Source organism: Penaeus japonicus, unplaced genomic scaffold (genome assembly GCF_977035675.1).
Source record: "Penaeus japonicus unplaced genomic scaffold, GWHDUDI00000001_assembly GWHDUDI00000039, whole genome shotgun sequence".
Classification (NCBI taxonomy): Eukaryota; Metazoa; Arthropoda; class Malacostraca; order Decapoda; family Penaeidae; genus Penaeus; species Penaeus japonicus.
The window spans coordinates 14478210-14500709 of NW_028234441.1; the positions used below are offsets into that span (position 1 = coordinate 14478210).

Below are 22500 nucleotides of genomic sequence, written 5' to 3' on the forward strand. Positions count from 1 at the left end.
ATTATCTTAGTCTGTAGACTTTATTCACTTAATTTTACTTTTGTGGAAATTCCATTATAAGCTTGAACAAGTTTCAAAGAACTGAGAACTGTATTCCCCTTATCACATTAAACAATTTTATGTATATGTATGGAAAAGATCCATTGTCACCTTTGAATTCTGAAAATAATTCTTTGTATTTACCAGCCAATAGTTGAACAATTTACTGAAGTATTCATGCAAACATTTTGTTATCCATTAATAATTTCTGATATTTTTTTAAATCTTGAATTTATGTGGTAAAAGCTTTAAGGAAATGCAGGACACTTGTCTAATTGTATGCTTTGGAAAGGTTTATGATGGAAAATGGTACTAAATTTAGTATTATTCTTGTTTGCATTTGCATGTATGTTCTGTTTTAGAAGTTCATATCATGTTTGATATTTATTTGTTGTAGGCTGATGTGTGATGTAAAACGAGGGAAAAAAGATCTTACATAACAAATCTTTGGAGGCTCACTCAACATCTTTCTCAGTTTTGTCAGTGTGATAGCTTGTTGGATATTTTGCACAGTGCATCATACCAGACCTTTCAGTCTTGATACTGTTATATATTAATGATGTGCTTACTTCTGTGAAACTGAGTGGGATTTCTGTTTACAGAATAAAACTAGTATGGCACGGTCCACCCCAGTATCCCGTTGTCGGTTTAAGGATTGCATTTCAACACAAGGTCATGAAAATGCTACTGAAGAGATTTATGCTACGTAAGTACTAACCCAAGATTAGGATCTTGAAAATTGTAAAGAAACATCTCTTCATGTGTGGATATAGGATCAAGTTGAGAGCATTAGTTCTTATGATCAATTTGCCAGATATGTAAGTGACATTAATGAGTAATAGTTTTGAATCATTTTATGAATTTTGTATAACTTTAGGGCTAATGGTGGCACACATTCATTTTATTTCTCATTTGCATACAAGAATGTACATTGCATTTCAGGAATACTTTTTTCATATTAGTTTTAAAAAATCACATTTGTTAAAACAAAGGTCATAATTTTTTGTTTTCTGCTTTGAACAGAGACCCTGAATTCAAAGGTTATTTAGAAGTCACATGTGAAGAGAGCTGCATCATCAGTTACCATCCTTGCTGTTGGAAGGCTCACAAGGAGTGCCAAGAGGATAGGGTTGGCAAATTATCAGATAAAGTAAGACAAGGAGTAATTTAGTGAGATTGTTAGCCATTCTAAACTTTGTGTATAGTGGAGGAACTACTGTAAATTTATTTTTCTTGGAGGAAAGTTGATTGCTGATGTGACCAGTATCCTCTTATCAAATGAACTCTTTAGTCATTGTAATAAGAAATTTTTGTGTTAAATACTCGTTTACTATAGTTTTTCATTTTCATGTCCCAACTGCTAACACATTCCATTCTGTCTACAGGATTTCTTAGGCACAAACTGCATTACCCCAGACTGTACAGGGAAGATTTCTAGTATTCATATTTATGATGAGACTGGAAATTTGAAAATTGAATTATGTAACAAAAAGGATAAAAAGAATGCTCAAAATTCTGTTAAGCAAAAGAAGAAGAAGTGAGTTATATTCTTTGAGACATTTGCATTATACTGTGGGATTATGCTTAATGCTTGTTTATATCCATTTCAAACCCAGAGATCAAGTATAATGCTTTATTTTTTAATACAGGGATAAGAAGAAGGAGAAAGCTCAAGCTAACAAGAATGCAGAGAAAAAGAAAACCAAGCATGAGAGTGTAAGTGAGGACACAGCAAATACGGAAAAGGTACATTACTTTTTTTTGCATTTGTTATTTTTATCAAGTAACAAACCTACATAATGACTGTTCTTAGAGAAAACTAACTTTTGTATGAGAATATGACCAATATGTGTGCATTAGTGTATTGTTGTCTGTTTTGTTGATGATTGTTATGCATTAGTTTGTATGTATTTTATTTATACTCCTGGTTTTGCAGACACAAGCCAGATCAGAAACTGAAACTGAGAAGACCAAGCCTGTAAATAATAATGAGACAAACAGTGATAAAAAAAAGTAAGTATAAGGAATGTCTTGGTGAATTCACGTTATTGATATTAAGACAGTATGGTCACTTAACCCATTGGTCGCGATTTTAATAGAATACGTCTACAGTCGTGTATTGGGTTTATGTTGTTTGGCACAGTGCCATCCACGTCTATGACAGACTCTGCCTTGGCAGCAAATCATGCCATCCGCTGTCAATGTGTTAAGAAAGTGTTCTTTTGATAGAATGAAGGATTGTTAACCTCTAAAGTGCTTACAATAAAGTCATACTTAGGCAGCCCTTACTAATATTCCACTGGAAGCCAGGAAGTCTCATACCATAGATTTTGATTTGAAAATTCCAAAAATGCAATATACTTTTTTTATTGGATAAGAAAAGATTTATATGTTATTTTTTGCACATTCCTGTGTCAGATTATAAAACAGAGCATCTTCTAGGGGTTAAGAGGAAGATTATTAGGCCAATTCCAAATCGCATCCTTTATCCTTGATGAAAGAATTTTACAAAGACTCCACTCATCCACAAGTAAACTGACCTATAAAACTTTTTCTCTGAGTACCCCCTCCCCTTATCCTTAATGAAAAGACTCTTATAATGACTCCAGTAACCCACAAGTAGACTTACCCACAAAACCTTTTCTCTAAGGACCCCGGCCTCTGCTCCGAACCTCCCGATTGATCCCGAGAGCCTGGAGAGTTCCCAAGTGATAGTCCTGAAGCCCATGACGGAGCGGGAGGAGCTGACGGAAACCAAAAATTCGAAGAAAAATAAAAAGAAGAAGAAGAACAAGAAAAATAAGGCCATCCAACCTGACCTACTTGGTGATCCCTTAGAATGTGAACAAAACAATCAGTAAGTCGTGTCTGTTGTATTGTGACCTTTTTTTATGTTTACTTTTGTAAACTCTGATGATAGCTGTAGCCTTCAACAGATATGTAGGGATGTAGTTTTGATAGATAAATAGTTCATTCAACATGTTTGTAGGGATATATTTATGGTATTTTTTAACCATAGGGGCTGTCATACTGGAAAAACAAACTATTAGTATACTTTAACATCCAGTATTTTTTTCTTTAAAGAAAAAATTGAAAGATCAAAATAGAATTGTGAAGAAATAAAATAGGAAGAATTTGACAGGGTCAAGTATTTAACAATGTTTCTGCTGGCCAATTGTTGACATTGATTTGCACTTCAGGAGTGAATATGTTGCCCGGTTGAAAGCTCTAAAACAGCAGCGAGAAGCCCTGGAAAATGATTCTATGCCCTTGCTGAAGGTACCCCTCGCAATACCTACTCGGGAAACACCCTCTGAGAAGGTTCTAGAATGGGTAAGTCATGCTATCTCGCTTATAGTCTCATTGTACATTCTTTAAGGACTGAGTTTCGTTTCTGAAATTTGTAATTAATAAGGTCTTTAATTGTGAATGTGATCAGTTTTAGTAAGTTTTTTGATTGTATATAAAAGTGAACTAAAATAGAAAATGAGATGTCAGTATCAATTAATAAATGTTGCATTACTATTGGGTCAGTATCACTTATCAAATGTTGTTTTACAGTTGGATCCAGACAATCCCTTTTATCTCCCTGAACATCTAAGAGACAACCCCAAAGCTCTAGAATCGGTTTTACAAAGTAAGATGTCTGCCAACTCTTCAGTGTCAAGCCTTGTGTCTGGTATTCCTCCAGAGAGCATCACTGTCCTTCTAGAGTAAGTATATAGTTGTTGTTAAACAAATTACACAGAAATGCACACCTACAGGGTTTACTCTTTTCTTCTGATCATCTAAGGTGTAGCTTATCTGCAAAATTGCAAATATGTGGATTAGCTAATTATGATATTGAATGAACAAATACCCAAATACTATATCCAGGCTGTTTACAACCAAATAAAAGGCCAAGAAGAAACTGTATCTGTTTAATATGATTTCCATAATATCTACATCCTTTGTTACAGCTTCATGTACGATTGGCTGAAGTCCGAGGGACCCATGTCTATCACTGATGCTCGTATAAGACAGTGTGTTGAGGAGAACTTCCCCCCTGAAGCAAATACTCATGTAGCGCAGTGTGGAGGGATCAAGCAGTTCCTCTTGCAATCTATTAATTTTGCCATGATAGATGAAGTTATATGCGTAAGAGACCATGTCGTTCGAGCCCAGAACATGATCCGGAAATCAGTCATGGAACGGATGAATTCATCACGGTATCTCATAAGGTTAGATGCTGCTGTTTTTAAGTTAGAAAATGGTTAGTGTTTTAGATGAGGATTATATTATTGATGGCTGATTATTATGTTTTTGCTGACTTTGCACCTATGTATGAATTTGATCGTTTGAGCAAACTGTTAGATATGTTGCAGTCTCCACTTCCTCCTCCTCCTACTTCCTCTCCTCCTCCTCCTCCTCCTCCTCCTCCTCCTCCTCCTCCTCCTCCTCCTCCTCCTCCTCCTCCTCCTTCCTCTCCTCCTCCTCCTCCTTCCTCTCCTCCTCCTCCTCCTTCCTCTCCTCCTCCTCTTCCTCTTCTTCCTCCTTTTTAGAGATTCATAGCACTAATTTAAACTGTTTTTTTCAACCAAAATGATTAACCCAATGGTTATTGGTTTTGGGAAATAATGAGCACACTTGTTTCTGAAATATCAAAGTTGCCTACTTTAAATCAATTTTGATAGTGTTGTACATGCCTTAGACAGACCAATTGTAAAATGAAGGATTGGGCTGGTTTCCACTTAATAACTAATGACATTAGAGCCATAAAATTCCTCAGATAGATATTACACAGAACAGAAAGCAGCCTCCATTTTCATGGTATTTACAGGTGTCTTCTTGAATTTGGGCCCGCTCTTGCCATAGTATGTTTAGATGCCATATGGCATCATTTGGTTAAAAGCAAGGATTAATTTGCCTAAATGTTTAAAAACCTTTAGCGATTGTTTGGTAGCATGCTCAGTAATACCTTTCTTGCAGTGATGGTCGCAGAGCCAAGAAATTTACACACCTTTTGGATGATACAAAGAGCAGCTGTTCGTCTTCGTCTTCCGCATCCCATGTGGCAGGCTCAGGTGTCTCCTATGCCTCAACGGGACTCTCAGGTACAACGACCTCCTCGGTGAAGCTGGGCAATGGAGAAATGAACAACAACAGCAAGAACTCCTGCAAAAGTGTGCGAAGCAGTTTCACAAGTGGCCTTGATGACTTTGACACTGATGTAAGGACCTTTGTGTGTCATCTTGAATCTTTCACCTTATCCATGTTACAAAACTATTATGCCTGAGGATTTTTTTATTTTTTTTATTTAACCAGATTCACTAGTGTAGATTTACAGGTTTTGCAATTATTTTCCCCTTAGAAACATCAAAATTATTTATATTTGTGCCTCTGAATGTGGTTGAAGTAAGTAAATCCACTTGAATGTATTTCAGATTCCTGCTGTGCGTCCAAAGCTGAATCCAACTGCCCCAGAGTTTGAACCTCGGTCAAATGATGAGGAGGAAGAGGAGTTCAGCAATGAAGTTTGCTCAGAGGGTATGTTGCATAGAGCTTACAATGAGATTTCCTCAGAAGGTATATTGCACTGCGATTGCCATAGAGGAGATATTAGAAAATATTTAGAAATGAATGCATGATCATAAAATATTGTTCAGTGATTGATTATAATTATTTATTTTTCTAATACAGACGAAGAAGAGAATGGCAAGTCGTCTTCTAGTAAGGACTTAAGGACTTCCAAACCCTCAGAGTCCGAATCAAGTCATGATCCTCAAGGAGTTGCAACACAGGACGGAGACGAACTTTTCCAGTCCGATGAGGAGGATGACTATGACGGTGATGAGGAAGGACAGGTCAGTCAGTGGTTATTTTGTTATTGTTTTAGATTTTTTTCATATTGATAGCCTGTTGTTACATTGACAATAGGTATTGAGTGGAATGATTTTACCAACTTAGACTGTTTAGTTGGGCTCAGGCTATGTTTCTCCCTTGTAATTTTTTTAAATTAAATTTTGATTATTTTTGTTTGTTTGTTTGTTTATTGTATGCTTGAAAGACCTTTTTTTCCTTCTTATTTCCATGGCTTTTATATTATTTATTATTATTTTTTAATCAAAAGAGATTTCTTTTTTTTATCAATGTACAGATACCTATAGGCATGAGTTGTTGCAGAAAAAAATCACAGGTATAGTTTTTAAAGAAGTAAAAGTCTTTTGCTTCTATGATAACCTTTTTTTATTTTTTTGCAGTATATGGAGAGCCTGGAAAACCAACTACAACAGAAACAAGAGCACATTCAGGTGTTGAATGACCGGCTGTACCAGATGAAGACTCAGATGGGTTTGGAAATTAGCAAGCTCAAACAGCAGGTGCAAGATATCAAGGAAGAGAAGCGGGTATGGGATTCTACTTGTTTTGCTTAGATTTTTTGCTTGTTGATTGGTGCTTGTGCTTGTCAGATAATTGGTATATTTTTTTTCTTTATTCATGACACTTGTTCGTCAAGTTTATTATTGGATTAGGAGTTTCTCTGATTAGTTTTGTTTGTGAGTAGAATATGTGATTGTAACCTCTAAATTGTTGTTGATTTTGAGAGCATGAGAAATATATGTTTTGATTTTTGGATTCTCGCAAAGACAAAGCTTTGAAAGCTACTAGGCCCCATTATTCATATCTTAGGATCTTTAAGCAAAACCTTTGGAATTTTGCAGGCAATTCAAACCGAGAAGGAGAGCATATCAGCCCAACGTGAAAATGAGGCCAAGAAGATGCGCTCTGAGTTGTCCCGCCTGCAAGAGGAGATGAAGGGGATTCAGAACCGCACTCAGTCTCTTGAAAACAAGTGTGAGAGATCCAACGACCGTGCCAATGAGTTTGAGGCTAAACTAATGGAAGAACAGTATGTGGCATTAGTCTTATTGCTAAAGTTTTAATGAACTGATGATTTACTAATAATGCAAAATAGCTTGTTCAATACAGAATGCTTTATTGTTTTGCTATTTTTCCTTGTTATTTCTTTACATCTATGCAGTTTTAATGCGAGAAATATCTTCAATACACAATAATCATAACATCTGAAAACTTAAAACAAAGGTAGAGTTACTTGAGCATATCAATGAAACTTCAGAACCACATAAATTTTATGTCTAGCATTTCAAAGCATTTCCTTTTGTTCTGCTCTTGCAGGGAAGTGACGGCCCAGCTGCGTGAGGAGATTAGGAACCTCCAGGAGTCTCTGACAAATAGTTCGCGCCGAGCACATGAGGCAGAGGTCAAGTACCTTTGCACCAAGAAGGACTTGGTGGAAGCACATCTCACAAGGTAAGGGATGATGGTAGGAAAGGAGGAGGCTTTTAGCAGTTTTTATCTGGAAAGTTTGAAACTTTTTTTTCTCACCATGAGAAATATTGTAGTAGACAATGGCAGTTGATCATGAATACTTGTAGATATGTAGCATTTCTGAACTATTCATCCATTTATTATTGCATTTAGAATGCCACTATAATTTTGTCTATTAGTGTGAGCAATTTAGCAAAGGAAAATATATATATATATATATATATTATATATATATATATATATATATTATATATATATATATATATATATATATATATATATATATATTTTTTAAACTATCCATCACTTCACAGGACAATTAGCCGCCTGATGGAGGAAGCTAGTCTGATGCGTCTGCTGCACCAGACAGCAACTGAGGACACAAAGCCAGACCGAGCCATACTCTCCAGATCCATTGTAGCTTGGGATGACAGCATCAAGAGCTTGCGTGATCGGAAACGCGTCTTTGTGGTAGGTGCTTTAGAGCTTAGTGGATTCCTGCTCTTATTATTATTAATTATTTGTTTATTTATTTTATTTATTTATTATTATTATTATTATTTTATTTATTTATTTATTTATTTTTTTTTTTTTAGTGGGGGGCGACTATTATTGATGGTATTAATGAGAATCATTGTTATTATCTTTTTGCAAATGCCTCTTCAGAACGGGGTGAGTTCCTACCCTGTATAAATTTTTTAGGTGGTTGTGTTTGTTATGTATATTATCAATATCATTATTATTATTGTTGTTATTGATAGCTCATTACAAATGATAGTTATTATTCTTACTAACTCAAGCATATATTTGCCTAATCCCACTCCCATTGGCAATATATCAAGCATGCAGAAAGATGTCTCAAGGCGTAAGGCCCTCTGAACCTATCTTAGCAATTTTCACCCTTCTTATTCTAAGGAGTAACAAAGAGATGATTTGGATTTTAGGAAAAGGTGTATATATGGCAAAACTTAATGACCTGATGAAACTTCATCTGCTGGGCTAGAAATATTCTGATGACATCATTGGTTTTGAAAATGTTACTATTGTTACTTACTTTTTATTATCAAAGTAATTTTTTGTTATTTACTATTAGCATTTGCAATTTCAAACATTTGTCAAATGTCCTGTTTCATGATTTGAATATATCCACTCCACTTACCATTTATCTCTTGCTGCAGGAAGAAGCTTTGAGACTCTTAGGAATAGTTAATCAGGGACGTCCCCTCAATGCCTTACCTCATGGGGACCTTGATGTCCCAGCCATCCCAGACATGAGCATAGCACCTCTCCTCATGGCGCAGGTAGGTGTTAAAGATTTTTTTTTTTTTTTTTTTTTTTTTTTGTGCATTTGGAAGTCTTGTGATAAATAAAAAATATATATCATTATTTTATTTTGACTTCCTTTATATACTGCCTGTGGAATTTGCTATTGGGAAATTGTGCTAGTTATTGGGATTATTGAATTCACTGTTCTACAGCAGAAGATGAGCAACAAGCAGATGCCCAAACTGCCCATTGGAGAGCAGGTTGTAAATCGAGCTGGAAACTCCAGCTCCTCGTCCCCGCAGCCAGTGTCGGTTCAACCTGGTTCAAAGGCCTTACTGCCCACACCCATTGGACCTCCTCTTCATATGGTCACAACGCCTACTGCCCTAGACACCCGTCCTTTGTACTTGCACAATGGGGTTAATCCACTGGCTTTCAGTGGTGGGGCTATTCCAAAGAGAGCAACTCCAGCACAGCCGTCCACTACCCCAGGTAAGGATGAGCACTTAGCACTTGAAACTATAGTTTTCATTAAAAAAAAAAGGTAACAGGCTAATAGTGCAGACCAGTACCAAGACCCCTATATTTTTCCCATCCATAAAGAAAATTACTAGGAAGAGCATAGCACATATCTCAATACTGATAATTATCAGTTCATGAGTAATTGTGAGTCTATGAGTTTTGGTGAGTAAAATTATCTGAAGCTGACAATTATACTCCTTTTAACCCTTCTGAGATGGACCACATCGTCAGATGTGTTTTCTGTTATTTTCTAGACCTCTAGCATGATTAGTCAATGATATATTAGCAATGTGATACATAAGAGCATGTTATAAAATAAGGTATGTTGCATTAGTTACACAACTGAAGGAATAACTAGAGATCATACTTTGAAGGAAAAAATGTAGTGCAGATGTGATCCAACCCTAAAAAAAATGCCTGTAGCAGAGGGTTAACGATTCCTTTGTTTTTAAGATTTAGATGTATAGTTTAGTATTTTTTGTGAGATTATTTAGGGCGAATCTGCTGGATGTTATTGTTTAAGGCAAGTGTGTACTTTTTACCCACTCATCCAACAAGCTACTGCTTCTCCACAAAGATATCACAAAATTAACCCTTTCTCGACAGGTGGTACACCTCGCGTACCGCGCATTCAAGGCCCGTTCGCAGGGTGCCGTCATATGCCGTCGATCATTTAATTGATTTATGCTTATGTGTTCGAGAGCCCCGGCATTGCAACTTGCAAGGCTGGTATACCCCCGGCATGAATGGATTATCACACCATTCCAGAAAGACAGTTACCTTTTAATGATACCATGTTTATAATCACAGAGTTATTAATAACATTACTATTAACCCATTCGCGTTGGTTGACGTGCTATCACAGGGTTGAAAAATATCCCCAGACCAGGGTGACGTCCTGAGACATGGTGCATTTTCTGGCTGAGTCCCGGGCGGGGGAATGTGTTGCACAGAAACATCAGCAATAGATCACTAAATTGTTTTAAAATATAATCGTTTTACATAATTTCTTAGACTCTGTTACTTTAGTTTAGGTGTTTGAATGTCATAAAATGAGATATAACGCTAAAAAAATGGTGTCCCAGAAAACTATGTGATCTGGATCGGTTGAATAAAGAGATCTAAGTCAAAAAACCATTGTAAAATCAAATGTGTTTGGCCAAGAAATAAAATAAAGTAAAAAATTACTAGTGCAATACTACTACTAATTTGTTGATTACCCATGATATCATGTCTTTTCACGTCACGTTTTGGTAAAAAAAAAAAGTATAAAACATTTTTGATGCCCCACTAAGAGATTGCTTCCACTTTTCTATGGTATTTTCACATAGAAGTGAAGAATATAGGTAAAGTTCAATAAAACATAACTAAAAAGGCATTACTGTAACATGTTTTTCTACTAAAATAACTCCTCTGAACATGGCAATATTTTTATGTGCCTTTACATTGTAGATGCATTCATGAAAACCATAAGAATAGGGTGGGTGAAAAATGCTCGTGAGACACTCAGCGTGGCCCTGCATAGTGAGAAAACACCCCAGCACAAAGCGTTGCGCTTGTTATCTTCCCAGCTTTAGCGGGAGTTGACTTTTTTTATTCATGCCATACACCAAATAGTAAAAAATAAACATATCTGACCGAAACGTGATTTTAGTTGATTGAAGGGAGAATATGTTAGGGTCTGTTTTTAGTTTTGTGCTGAGCTGAAATCACAAATTTCACCAAGCTTATTTGTAACCTATCAAACTGTTGAATGATTGTGTATGGAAAAGGGTTGGGGGAGATGATAGTAAAAGGTTCAGTTGAGATGCATGGACATTTTGTACGCATGACCAATCATGTAAGATTATCCATGATTTGTTCTATGCAGTACTAATGCTTTTAGTGGTCTTGTAGGTCTGGATTGCTCATGGAGTCCAGAGTAACCCGTTTCAGTAACCATAGCTGTATATTAACCCATTGGTGGTGGATGAGTACACCCCATTTAAATTGAACAAATTAAGAATGTGTATATTTTCATTGTTTCAGATTTGTCTGGCGCACAGAAGTGGCCTGATTCTCATCAACTGTTTGTTGGACAGTTGCCATGGGAATTTAATGAAGGAGATGTTAAGGTGAGAGAGATATAGAATCTTGGTGTTTTTACATGTTTTACATTCATTTGATGAATCTTGGTGTTGTAAGTAATTCTTAGTTATATGAAATGTGATTGTTCTCTTTATTTTACATAAGGGGATTAATATGTCTATATTAGTATTGTTAGATTTACGAAAAAGAAATCCATCCATCTTTCGTAACCCACACTGGACGGGTGGTACAGTACTGTACCGTGCATTCAAAAGCCCAGTGGCCGGGCGGCACAGTATTGTGCCAGCCATTCAATTGATTTAGGCCTAATAATTCGAACGCCCCGGCATTGGGACATTCAAGGCTAGAATTCCCCCGTCGTGGATGGGTTAACCCAATCCTGGTAGGCCTGGCGAGAAGTTGCAACCCCCTATGCCGGGCCTATGCAACATCACCTTGGGGACGTCACACTGGTGTGTCGCCCTGTCATCAGGCACTTTGCCGTGTCACACGGGTGTGACATGCCGTCATCATTGGGTTAAAATTTTCTTATATATATCTACATATATCTAAATATATCTCTCTCTATATATATATCAGACCAGTTTATTATATATTACCTTACCAGCTTCTGAGAATAAGAACAATTAAAGTAGCCATCTTTCAAATAGTTTCTTGAACAATCACATTTCCAAATCTAAAAGTTTAGGATGCTTATAAAATGTTAATATACTTGAGTTAAAGGAGACTCCTCAGGCTTTGAAAGAGTTCATTTTATATACTCTTAACTGATGTCTATACAGATTCTTTATGATGTAACTTATTGTTTATGCTGTTATAATTTGCTTGTGAATAACAAAAATTTATATGCTAAATGTTGGAAGGAAGAATCTGCTAACATTCAAGGAAATATCATACTAGTTCTAACATACTTACGAATTTGAACTTCATGATTTAGTTGCTTTCTCTGTGTATAAGTAGTTTGAGTGTCTTTTTACAATATTAGTTGTTGCTTGATCATACAAGTCTTTGATTATTTCCAAATTTATAGAAACTAGCTTTTCAGATTCTATAATCCATTTGCATGAAATTTTGTATGCGCATGACAGAATCTGTTCAGTCACTGCTATGGTGAAGTGGTGTCTGCTACACTCTATGACAAAGGCCGTACCCCAGAGGGCAAACCCATACCGAAATGTGGGCTTGTTACATTCCGTTATGTTGAAGACTGCAAAAAAGCCCTGTCGGTAGGGGTAAGTGGCAGGGCAAAATTGGCGCCATTTTTTTCCCCCCCCCATATTACACATTCATGCTCAAACACATGTGTATATATACAGCATATATGTGTATATATCCATGTATGTGATTTATAGACATATATATATTATATATATTATCTATCTATGTATCTATCTATCTATATAGAGATATATAGATATAGATATGTACATATAAATATATATAAATATAAATATATATAAATATAAATATAAATATATATAAATATATATAAATATATATAAATATATATAAATATATATAAATATATATATATATGACATATATATAAATATACATAATATGTATATATATATGTATATGTGTTTGTGTGTGTATGTATGTATGTAAATGTTATGCTCTGTTCCATGATTATGCACAAAATTCTAAATTTACTCATTTACTCGAAAGCAAGAAATATAAAACAAATCCTAAAGATAAAAATGATCAACTCTGTTCTCATGATATTTATAATGACCTTTTAAAGGCTGATAATACTTACAAAGAACTCAAATCAGTTTAAATCTTAACAGGAAGGTGAGAGAGAAAGAGAAGTAGAGAAAGAGGGAGAAATGATAAAATAAGTAAATAAAATCATAATTTACTCTTTTTACAGCCAATCACAGTTGGTAATCATACCTTGAACGTCCAGGCAAAGGAGACCAAAAAGCCTACCAAACCACCCAGCCTTGCTGTTGGTAGTCTGGCCAGCACTGTTGGGGAACCTGCCACAGTTAGCAGTCACTCAGCATATGGCTTGAGTGACATCTCTCTTAATGCTAGTGCCGAGGCCAGCAAGACAGCTGTTGGCCCTCTGCCTTCCCCAATACTGCACCCACCTAGTACAACCACAGTAACAAAACCTAAATTTCAGGTGATTTGACAGATTTTCTTGTGGTTTAGAAGCTTTGGATGTATGTTTGTCCATTATCATTCTTATGTTTGAAATGCTCTTGGTTTCATTCCTTAAAATGCTAGTAATTTATTGTTAATGGGGACCCATTTAATTCAGTTAACGGGAACTAAGGGAAATATGTATGAAATGGACATAATTTTTTTTTGTAAGATGCAATCAGTTTATGGTTCATGGAAAACCTTATGATACAGTTTAGTTAAACTAGGGAAAACATTTTTTAAAATTAAAACTTAATTACATAGCTTATAATTTAAGGAGACCCAAACATCTATAAAGTGAGCTAGGGCATGTGTCAGAGTAAAGGCTTTAAACATCATAAAAATAACTAAAAGTGGGAAATTCTGTTAGCTTTATATTAATTCATTTGCTAATGCTAGAATCCTTCAATTACCAGAACCTTACAAGCAACAATTCTGTGGGAGCCATTGGCACTCCTCCTCCAAAACTGGTGCGGCCACTTCCCAGACAGCCTCCAAATGCTGTGAAAAGGTAAGGGTCACTGTATGCTTTAGTTTGAAAGTGATTTATTAATTTATTTCTTGTTTTCTTTTTTTTTTTAAATTTATTGAGATAATGCCATTTATCATTATTTTCTCAATAGGTTTATTACATATTGAATGTTGAATATTAGGGTTTTATGTTTACTTTTAGAAGCCTTTCTAAGGAGATCTAAGTGATAAATACTGATTCTTGTCATGTAAAATACTGCATTAACCCTCTCTGGACGGGTGGTACAGCATGTGTACTGCGCATTCAAAAGCCCAGTGGCCGGGCGGCACAGTATTGTGCCAGCCATTCAATTGATTTAGGCCTAATAATTCGAACGCCCCGGCATTTGGACATTCAAGGCTAGAATTCCCCCGTCGGGGATGGGTTAATAAAATACACTAAATGGTAGGGTTCAAATTTTCCTATATATATATTTTCATGTAGGTCAGTCAACTACAAAGCACCATCTCATATCAAAAGAAATTTAAATGCCATCTTTATTGCAGTTAAATAATTGTTACTTGAAAATACTCTTCTCTTTCTAGTGCTATCCCAAACACTAGTTCCAAGGATGACTCAGTTACAAGTACAGCATCATACAAGCGACTGATTGAGATCTGCAAGCAACGAGTAGGAAAAGAATACTCATCGTAAGTTGGTTTGAATGAAAAAATACGTAGAGAAAAAGATTAAGCAAAGGAAAGCATGAAAAATAAGAGAAAGAGAGCAATGTTTCTATTAAAATCTCTGATCATTGGTCAAATATGAGTATATAGCAGTTTGTCATCTGGAGAAAAAATATACTGAAGAGATTAATTTGATAGTATTAGTCTGTTAATATGAATCTTATATTTTAATGAGAATGTCTAAATGATGTATAAGCTTTTGTATTACAAAAAAAAAGAAAAAAAAAAATCTATTTCCCTTTCAGACCAGACGTGTGTAGTGCACTTCGAGAGGTCCGCATTCAGAACAACAAGAGTCTTTCAGGTCTGAATGTAGATATGATTGTAGAACGAGTAAAGACACACCTAAAGTCCCGCCGCCCTGGTTCAGGACAGGCCACACTGGCTCCTTGGGCCTCTCTTACCCAATGTCCCAAGAGTGGAAATAGTGGACCAGAGTGGCAGGGTCCTGGTGGCGAAGAAGGAAGCGCTCCCGAAGAACAGTGTTCCATCTGTCTCGAAGCCCTGAATGCATGCCCAACTGTTCCACTCCAGTGCCAGCACGTTTTCCATGAGAAGTGCATAAAGGATTGGCTGAAACGCCAGTCAAATTGCCCCAATTGTCGTACTTTTGCTCTAATGACTGACGAGTATCCTTCACTTACACACTCTTAAAAAGCTGTGTAACTCATTTAATGTGCCTTTCATTAACTTGAAAGTTCATTATTCAGTGTAGGATATAATCTGACCATGCCTGGACTTTGAAATGCGTGTATCATGTAAAACTGGTTGCTGAATTATTAAAGTTTAATAATTCAGTGGCCTGCAACTTGCACAATTACATTGTTGGTGTGCCTTATTCAAAAAAAAAAAAGAAAAAAAAAAAAGGAAATATATTTTTTCTATGTAACCGATTTCCATTGTAATGGTGAAACTTTGGGAAGCATGTAAAAACACTGTGCTCCATTTACAATAAATCATGCTTACTCCCATAGCATTTTTATCATTAGTTATTTGGAATAATAGATTGAAAGGAAGTACCTTATGTCAGTTTGACGAGTTATGTTAAAATGGCAGTTGTTTTCTATTAATGTGTATGCTTTTTTTAATGTTTATACAAGTGGATGTGTATTCCATTGATTTTAAGGATTTATTTTCTGTTTTTACTTTTTAATTGTTTTGAACTGAATATTCAGTTTGCCATAGTCTGTTTGCAACTTGCACATTCCTACTGGTGCAGTGCCTTTGCATTTCCTGAAGAAGCTGAAATAAACAGTTTTCTAATTTTTGGTAATATATATTTCACTAATATCACTTCCAAAAATACAGACAAAATTCCAGCATCCTAATACACATTATTTTCTACACTTGACCCATTTCTTTTGGCATCTCCCAGATAGTAAAAGTTATTAACTTGGTACAAACCTTGCATAAAATATGATATTTTTTAATCTAGTTTGTAATCTCTTTAAATCATCACTGACCATATCACTAAAACATTTAGGATATTTGCCATAAAAAAGTGGTTTCTAACCTCACTCAACTTTTGTTTGGATGAACAGCAACACCCAATCAACAAACATTAAAAAAAGGGGAGAAAATTACACTAATCTTATATTAGGCATTTTCACATGTTTACTAAGAGTATATGGGAAGTCATGATAGTTATAACAATGAAAGTTACATAACTGAAAGTTAGACTGCTTAGTGATATGAATGCCTGATAAAAAATGCTACCCCTACCCAATAAAGGAAAGAGAGGGAGGGGGGGGTGATGAGACATGAAGATCAACAACTAGGTTAAGTATGGGAGATTGAGATTCCTGTAATCCGATCTATCCTCTTTCAAAACCATGGAGAAAAAAGAAAGTTTGAAAATAAAAAATATAAAAACTTTGCAGCTAGGACAGAGAGAGAGAGAGAGAGAGAGACTGATTTTTACTATGTTACTAGAAAGCTCAACATTTTTATAAATTGGCTTGATATTACAAATGAAGACACTTAACAAGAAACATACAGCCAAGTATACAAAGACCTTTGTTCTTTATTTAGCAACTTGTAAGTCAAATCAGAGAGTCCATCGTATGAAGAATCATCTGCCCAAAGATGAGCAAATCTTTCCTTGGAAGGGGTGGCTTTCATGTGGGCAAGCATGACATACTTTGCAACCGCTGGGTCAAAACGAATGATCTGCAACCCTCTTCTCTCAAAGCGATTGTAAAGGTCGTCGTCTTCGGCGCCCCATCCATAGAACTTGTTGGCAAATCCATTGATTTCTATATAGTGTGCTTTCTGAACAGCCACAGCTCCCCCAAACAGGCGACGATATGGAAGCTGGTACCTGCAATAAGGTGAAGAACAATGTTCAATCCTTTTCTGACAGAGAAAGGAGGAGGGAGGGAAAGTATGGTGAGGGTGAGAACCATTCTGGGTTGTAGCACAAAAGGTCCTTTTTTACATGGTGAGTCACAGCCCAGGCAAGTTTGAGGCTTAAATTCTTATAACACTTTGATAAGGAAATATTCAGAGATGAGAATATTTTCTTAAATGCTTGAATAATTTGCAAAAAATAAAATTCAAACATTAGACAGGGTTGCAAGTTACCCATGCCTAGCATGAGTGCATTTGGCTGCTGGCTCCTTAGTCTCATTTATGGTAAATATGTCTTGCATTATTTCCAGCACTTTTCAATCACTAGGCAATATTCAACTATATGAACCAAAGACTGCCCACCCACTAACACAACTGTCAATGTAAGTATTGCACCTCTAACTGCAACTGAAAGACTAGCCTCTCAAGAAACAGGAAAAAACATTCATATGAATATAATCTTTACTACAGAGACCTTATAACAGTTTTCATTTTTAGGCATATAGTAAGTATATAAGTAATTCATCTGGTAAGTAGTTTTGATGACAAATTTGACTCTGAGAAAAAGGTGCAAAGTCTTGATGATGTCAGAGCAGGTACTCATCGCCCCAGGCTCGTCCCAGCTATTCCCTTGGGATGTCAATGCAACGAGTGTATGCATACAAGCACAGTTCACCGTAGTTTTTTTTTTGTTACATTTCTGTTGCCTGTAGAATTATTTTTATCTTGAAAAAAACAGATCAGAGGAAATATTATTCTAAATTATGTGTCAGACATAATGGCAACATCAGCCTAGGCTTCTCTGTAAATCAAACTGGACTCTGTGGTTGGGTAATCTCGGTAAAAATTATTTTAGATTAATTTCATTTGTTGATGAGGACTGTTTCAAGATACCAGAGTAAACGTTTTGCCAAAATCAAATTTGGAGTAGCCATATACTTGTTTCCCCTTTTATTTTTTCTAAAGACTGCTTGTGTGCTCTTGACCCAAAGTGGATCAATTTTTTTGGAGAGGATTGTAAAAGGACGGCTACATTTATGTATAGGGCAGGTAAACAACTGTCATAGTAATAAGTAATAATGAAAAATATGTACAAGCAGTTTCACAATTTATTTGATGTACTACTTAAAAAGTCATATTCAGAGCTTTTGTTGAGATTTTCTTTATTATGTATATTACTATTATTACTCATATTCTTACTCACCCACTGAAAGTATTATTATTATTATTATTATTATTATTATTATTATTATTATTATTATTATTATTATTATTATTATTATCATCATCATTATTATTATTATTATTAAAAAAAAAAAAAAAAAAAAAAAAAAAAAAAAAAAAAAAAAAAAAAAAAAAAAAAAATTGCAGCTAACCTGAATGTGTCAAGGGCAGAATACATGTGCCGTGGGTGGTGGGTGCATGCATACACATTAAGGTCATTTTGTGGCAGTAGATCCACATCATGGAAGATGAAACAGTCAACCTTGGCCAGCTTATTGGTCTCAACAAATCCGATATTCAAGAGTTTAGCTCTGTTAAACGGCTTCTCGTCTGCTTGTTCCACAACCACAATTCTGTGTTGGAATGAGACAGTTAGAAAAAAAATTCAAGCTGAAATAATAATTGTAATAATAAACTCCACTTATACTTTTAAAACATGGAATATTAAGTACACTTTTGCCACACTAATAACATCTATCATTGATGCAAATGGGCAAATACAGTATAGGAATTTCTTTTAGCAATATAATTTGATGGTTAATGTGCAAACACAAAATCTGAACCAGATTCGTAGGGTTAATCTGCTATTTTCTCTAATCCACATTTACCTATAGTTTAACTGTTGCCTCATGAGAAATGGGTGCATATACGTCAGGAACTGCTGGAGGTGCAGACTCCTATTTCGGTAAGGAATGATGATGGCAACCTGGAGAGTTGATTAGAAAAAAAGAAAAATAGTTTCTCTTCAATCACCTATTACACTCAATATAGCAGTAAGAAAAAAAAAAAAAAAAAAAAACTAAAAGACAAAATTCAAAAAGCCCAGACACACTAAAGGCCAGGTTCCACTAGACTTATGCCACTGGAGTCAGACTCTTAAGAGTACCCTTCTGAGCGAGACCAAACCAAACTATCTGGGAAAGTAGATGGAACCAGACCTACAGCACTCTTTGCCCTCATCCTCCCTCCTTCCTCCCCCTCTCTCTCTCTGTCTCTCCCTCTCTCCCTCCCCTCTCCTCTCTTTCTCCTTCTCCCTTTCCCTCTCACTCCCCCTCCCCCTCTCCTTCTGTGTGTGTGTGTGTGTGTGTGTGTGTGTGTGTGTGTGTGTGTGTGTGTGTGTGTGTGTGTGTGTGTGTGTGTGTGTGTGTGTGTGTGTGTGTGTGTGTGTGTGTGTGTGTGTGTGTGTGTGTGTGTGTGTGTGAGAGTGTGCGCGCGCGCGCGCTCGCATTTGTCTTAGTAATGTTGTTACTATGCAGTTATATCATATGAAACATTACTGTGCAGTCAAAATATCCTTAAGATTGTATAGAAGCCAGCCTAGCCATGTGTAACCCGGGAGAGTGTAATTATAATGTAACCAAACCAGGAGGATAGGCAAGCTGAGGTAGCTTTGGTGCCAGGGCTAAGTCTGATTACTAGAACCTGGCTTTAAGGTACACATGCATAGGCACACAGATGAGGAGAGTTGCATGCACAGAGGTCCGTATGCTGGGTGAACGTATATCTGATTGCATGCTAATGCTTTATATTGCACTGAGACCACGGTTTGCATACTTGATATCTTGACTGACATTCAACGGGCTTCCAGGTTCCTCCGGGTTTTATGTTGTATTTCTTAACAATGTCTTCATCCGTCAGAGGAATGATCTTGTTGGTTGTTAATCGGTCTATGTTCACAACATGAGGAGACAAGACAGGGCACCAATCTAGACCCTTTTCTGCTGGTCCAACAAGACCCACCAATTCCTGGGGTATGTCCTCTGCAGCGATGAAGGGGAAAGTAACATCGGTATATTTTCCAAGTATGAATGGGAGAGTCCACAAGCACAAGCTCGTGACAATTGTTATGCACCAGACTCGCCCATAACTGACAGGCACACTCTTTACCAACTTCATTGTTCTTTGAAACTTATTGATTACACTGATTTATAATACACATGATACAAAGGTCACATAATATCTCTTTGGAATAGTCCTTGGCCTCAGTCCCTCCTTGCACCCTTCTCGAGGCCTTCAATTTCTCTCAGGCCCTCGTACACAAATCTGATTTTGCCTTTGATTTTGGCCGACTGTTTTGAGGATTCTGTCACTTTGGTATTTAAGATCTTTAACTTCTTATCTATGAAACTTAGGGCTTCTTGAAGAGTCAGTTCCACATGGAAGCCTAAACCGACATTTACATAAATTTTGGAGACATCAGGCCTGAAAGGAGAAAAAAATCAAATAAGCAAGTAGCTAAGCAAAAGGAAGAAAAAACAAACACGACTCTGTCTTAATTATGCTCAAAAAAATTTGAAACCACCCTTACAACTTAAAATCAAGTTGAAAAATTAATAATTCAAAACGTGAAGGGTAAAAAAATTGCATATCCTTTATAATATAATAATAGTATTGGAACTCAATCTCAACTTGCTAAACTGACAAGCATATTGTGACTTTATAAAATTATACAATCTCCATCCCAAAAATTTAACAACTTTCACTTTGGATTACAGATTTTTATAGACTCAATTTGTCCAGTAAGTTGTTTCAAAGAATACACTTTTTTCTTATTTGTAGTATACTGTACTGTTATTCAGTATGTATTAATGACATGTTATCATGACCACATTAAAGTTAAAGTTAAGCAAAGAAGAAAAAGGAGAAGACAGATAAATAAAGAAGAAAAGGAAAAAGGCTCAGCAGGAGGTGCAGGAAGAAGATGAGCGATGACAGAAGAGAAAGAAGAAAAAGAAAAAAGACAAACGAAGAGAAAAAAGAAAAAGCAGCAGCAGCAGAAGACGAACAAAAACAAAAAAGTAAAAGAATAAAATGATGAAGAATAAAATGATGAAGAATCAAAAGGAGAAGAAAATTGAAAAAAGAAAAAGAAAAGAAAAAAAAATGAAAGAGAATAAAAGACGAGAAAGGTAGAAGAAGAAAGAAAATAAACCCAGCACAACTGCTACATACACGTGTGCCTGGACGTAGAAGTTTGATCCGAGGTCGACTTGAGTTCGCAAGCCTTCCTCACATGGTGCTTGGAGGAGGCATTCGATCGTTTGTTTTAGCTGCGAGTAGGCGGCAATATCTTCATACAGTTTGTCCCGCTCCTCTAGCACACGTCTGTCAAAAATCCACCCAAAAGTTAGACAAGAGATTGAGCGTAAACTGGATACTCTATGATAAACAAACATAAAAGAGAGGAAATGGAAAAAAAAGAGATAAAAACTAAATAATCATGAAGCTTTGTGATAAATCTTCATGACGATAAAAAGTGAAAGGGGATGAAAGAAACAGAGAACAAAAGTAATTCTTAGTCATGGGTTTTATCAAATATATCAGACAAGATATGTGTGCGAATTAAACTAAGCTAATCTAAAGTTCTCTCGTCTAATAACTGAATTCATGGGGCCTGAAGGAAAGGAGAGAGAGAGAGGATGGGATTGCTTATTCGCTACTATCACTGTTACCATTATCAGTACTGGTATTACTGCAATTATCATATATTCCCCCATCTATTACCAGTACCTAGTACGTATATCACTTCATCCCCATGCGTATAACATCCAAAACATGATACTGTATATATCTATATCCATATCTTTATCGATAGAAATAATGTCTGTGTTCATCTACTCCTATGTGAAAATAAAGATCAAATAATAACAAAAACAAAATATGGACGGAGGAGGAGCAGGAAGAGGAGGAAAATCAAGACAATAAACCAAAAAACTTGTACCAGAAATAACTATGCATGCAGGTTATTTCCTTTACTGTGAGTGTAGTCGGTGTAAACATGGATCAAAGCATCAGAGACATAGCAGCAAATGCAGTGAGTTTATGACCTTCCATGTTGTTTGTATGGTAATGAAAGTGAAATTTGGAATGGGAATGACCCTGTGAGAGGGTACTCCTCTGAGTAAATATTATTTTGGGAAAATCACTTAGATCAGGAAAAGGAACGATTCAGAATATGATCCAAAGAAAATACTTAAAACCATAGAGCCAAGAAAGGTTAAAGGAAACAGGACAACAAAGCAGGAAGCAGAAAAACAAAAAAGAAAGAAAGAAAGAAAAGAAAAAACACAAAACACACCACCCTTTTAATATTTCCAGGTGCAATGAAACTGTTGAAAAATAAAGACTAACAAGTTCTTGCAGTCTTTATCATATGCATTAGATAATTCTGAACTTAAAAGCCTTTTTAGGAAAGTGAAGCTGTGGTTTGGAAATACTTGTTTTCAGATCAACTGGAGGGCTTGGTCCTTACTGGCTCCAAACACTTTCAAGTTGAATATGTGGCAAATCCTCTGGACACCTTCAGAGCTTGCCTTGGCTTTGGTCATCAATGGA

The 22500-nt window shown here is 36.0% G+C and overlaps 2 protein-coding genes across 2 annotated transcripts in view; one reads left to right on the forward strand and one right to left on the reverse strand.

Moving 5' to 3' along the window:
- Positions 1-15463, forward strand: part of LOC122254197 (uncharacterized) — a 37167-nt gene extending 21704 nt beyond the window's left edge. The window contains exons 16-39 of the mRNA XM_086533550.1: positions 642-745; positions 1063-1189; positions 1425-1576; positions 1689-1785; positions 1976-2052; positions 2690-2896; positions 3240-3372; positions 3601-3752; positions 3999-4259; positions 5008-5248; positions 5463-5565; positions 5719-5882; positions 6279-6425; positions 6741-6928; positions 7216-7350; positions 7683-7839; positions 8547-8669; positions 8847-9126; positions 11185-11270; positions 12333-12476; positions 13118-13375; positions 13812-13906; positions 14452-14556; positions 14838-15463. Coding sequence (XP_086389676.1) covers positions 642-745; positions 1063-1189; positions 1425-1576; positions 1689-1785; positions 1976-2052; positions 2690-2896; positions 3240-3372; positions 3601-3752; positions 3999-4259; positions 5008-5248; positions 5463-5565; positions 5719-5882; positions 6279-6425; positions 6741-6928; positions 7216-7350; positions 7683-7839; positions 8547-8669; positions 8847-9126; positions 11185-11270; positions 12333-12476; positions 13118-13375; positions 13812-13906; positions 14452-14556; positions 14838-15246 — 3945 coding nt within the window. The 3' untranslated portion in view covers positions 15247-15463. The remainder of the gene's footprint in view (positions 1-641; positions 746-1062; positions 1190-1424; positions 1577-1688; positions 1786-1975; positions 2053-2689; positions 2897-3239; positions 3373-3600; positions 3753-3998; positions 4260-5007; positions 5249-5462; positions 5566-5718; positions 5883-6278; positions 6426-6740; positions 6929-7215; positions 7351-7682; positions 7840-8546; positions 8670-8846; positions 9127-11184; positions 11271-12332; positions 12477-13117; positions 13376-13811; positions 13907-14451; positions 14557-14837) is intronic.
- Positions 15464-15855: 392 nt separating this feature from the next.
- Positions 15856-22500, reverse strand: part of LOC122254195 (beta-1,4-galactosyltransferase 4) — a 21929-nt gene continuing 15284 nt past the window's right edge. The window contains exons 2-7 of the mRNA XM_043017762.2: positions 21118-21270; positions 20151-20367; positions 19720-20088; positions 18774-18871; positions 18318-18518; positions 15856-16912 (exon numbers count right to left, since the gene is read on the reverse strand). Coding sequence (XP_042873696.1) covers positions 16573-16912; positions 18318-18518; positions 18774-18871; positions 19720-20088; positions 20151-20367; positions 21118-21270 — 1378 coding nt within the window. The 3' untranslated portion in view covers positions 15856-16572. The remainder of the gene's footprint in view (positions 16913-18317; positions 18519-18773; positions 18872-19719; positions 20089-20150; positions 20368-21117; positions 21271-22500) is intronic.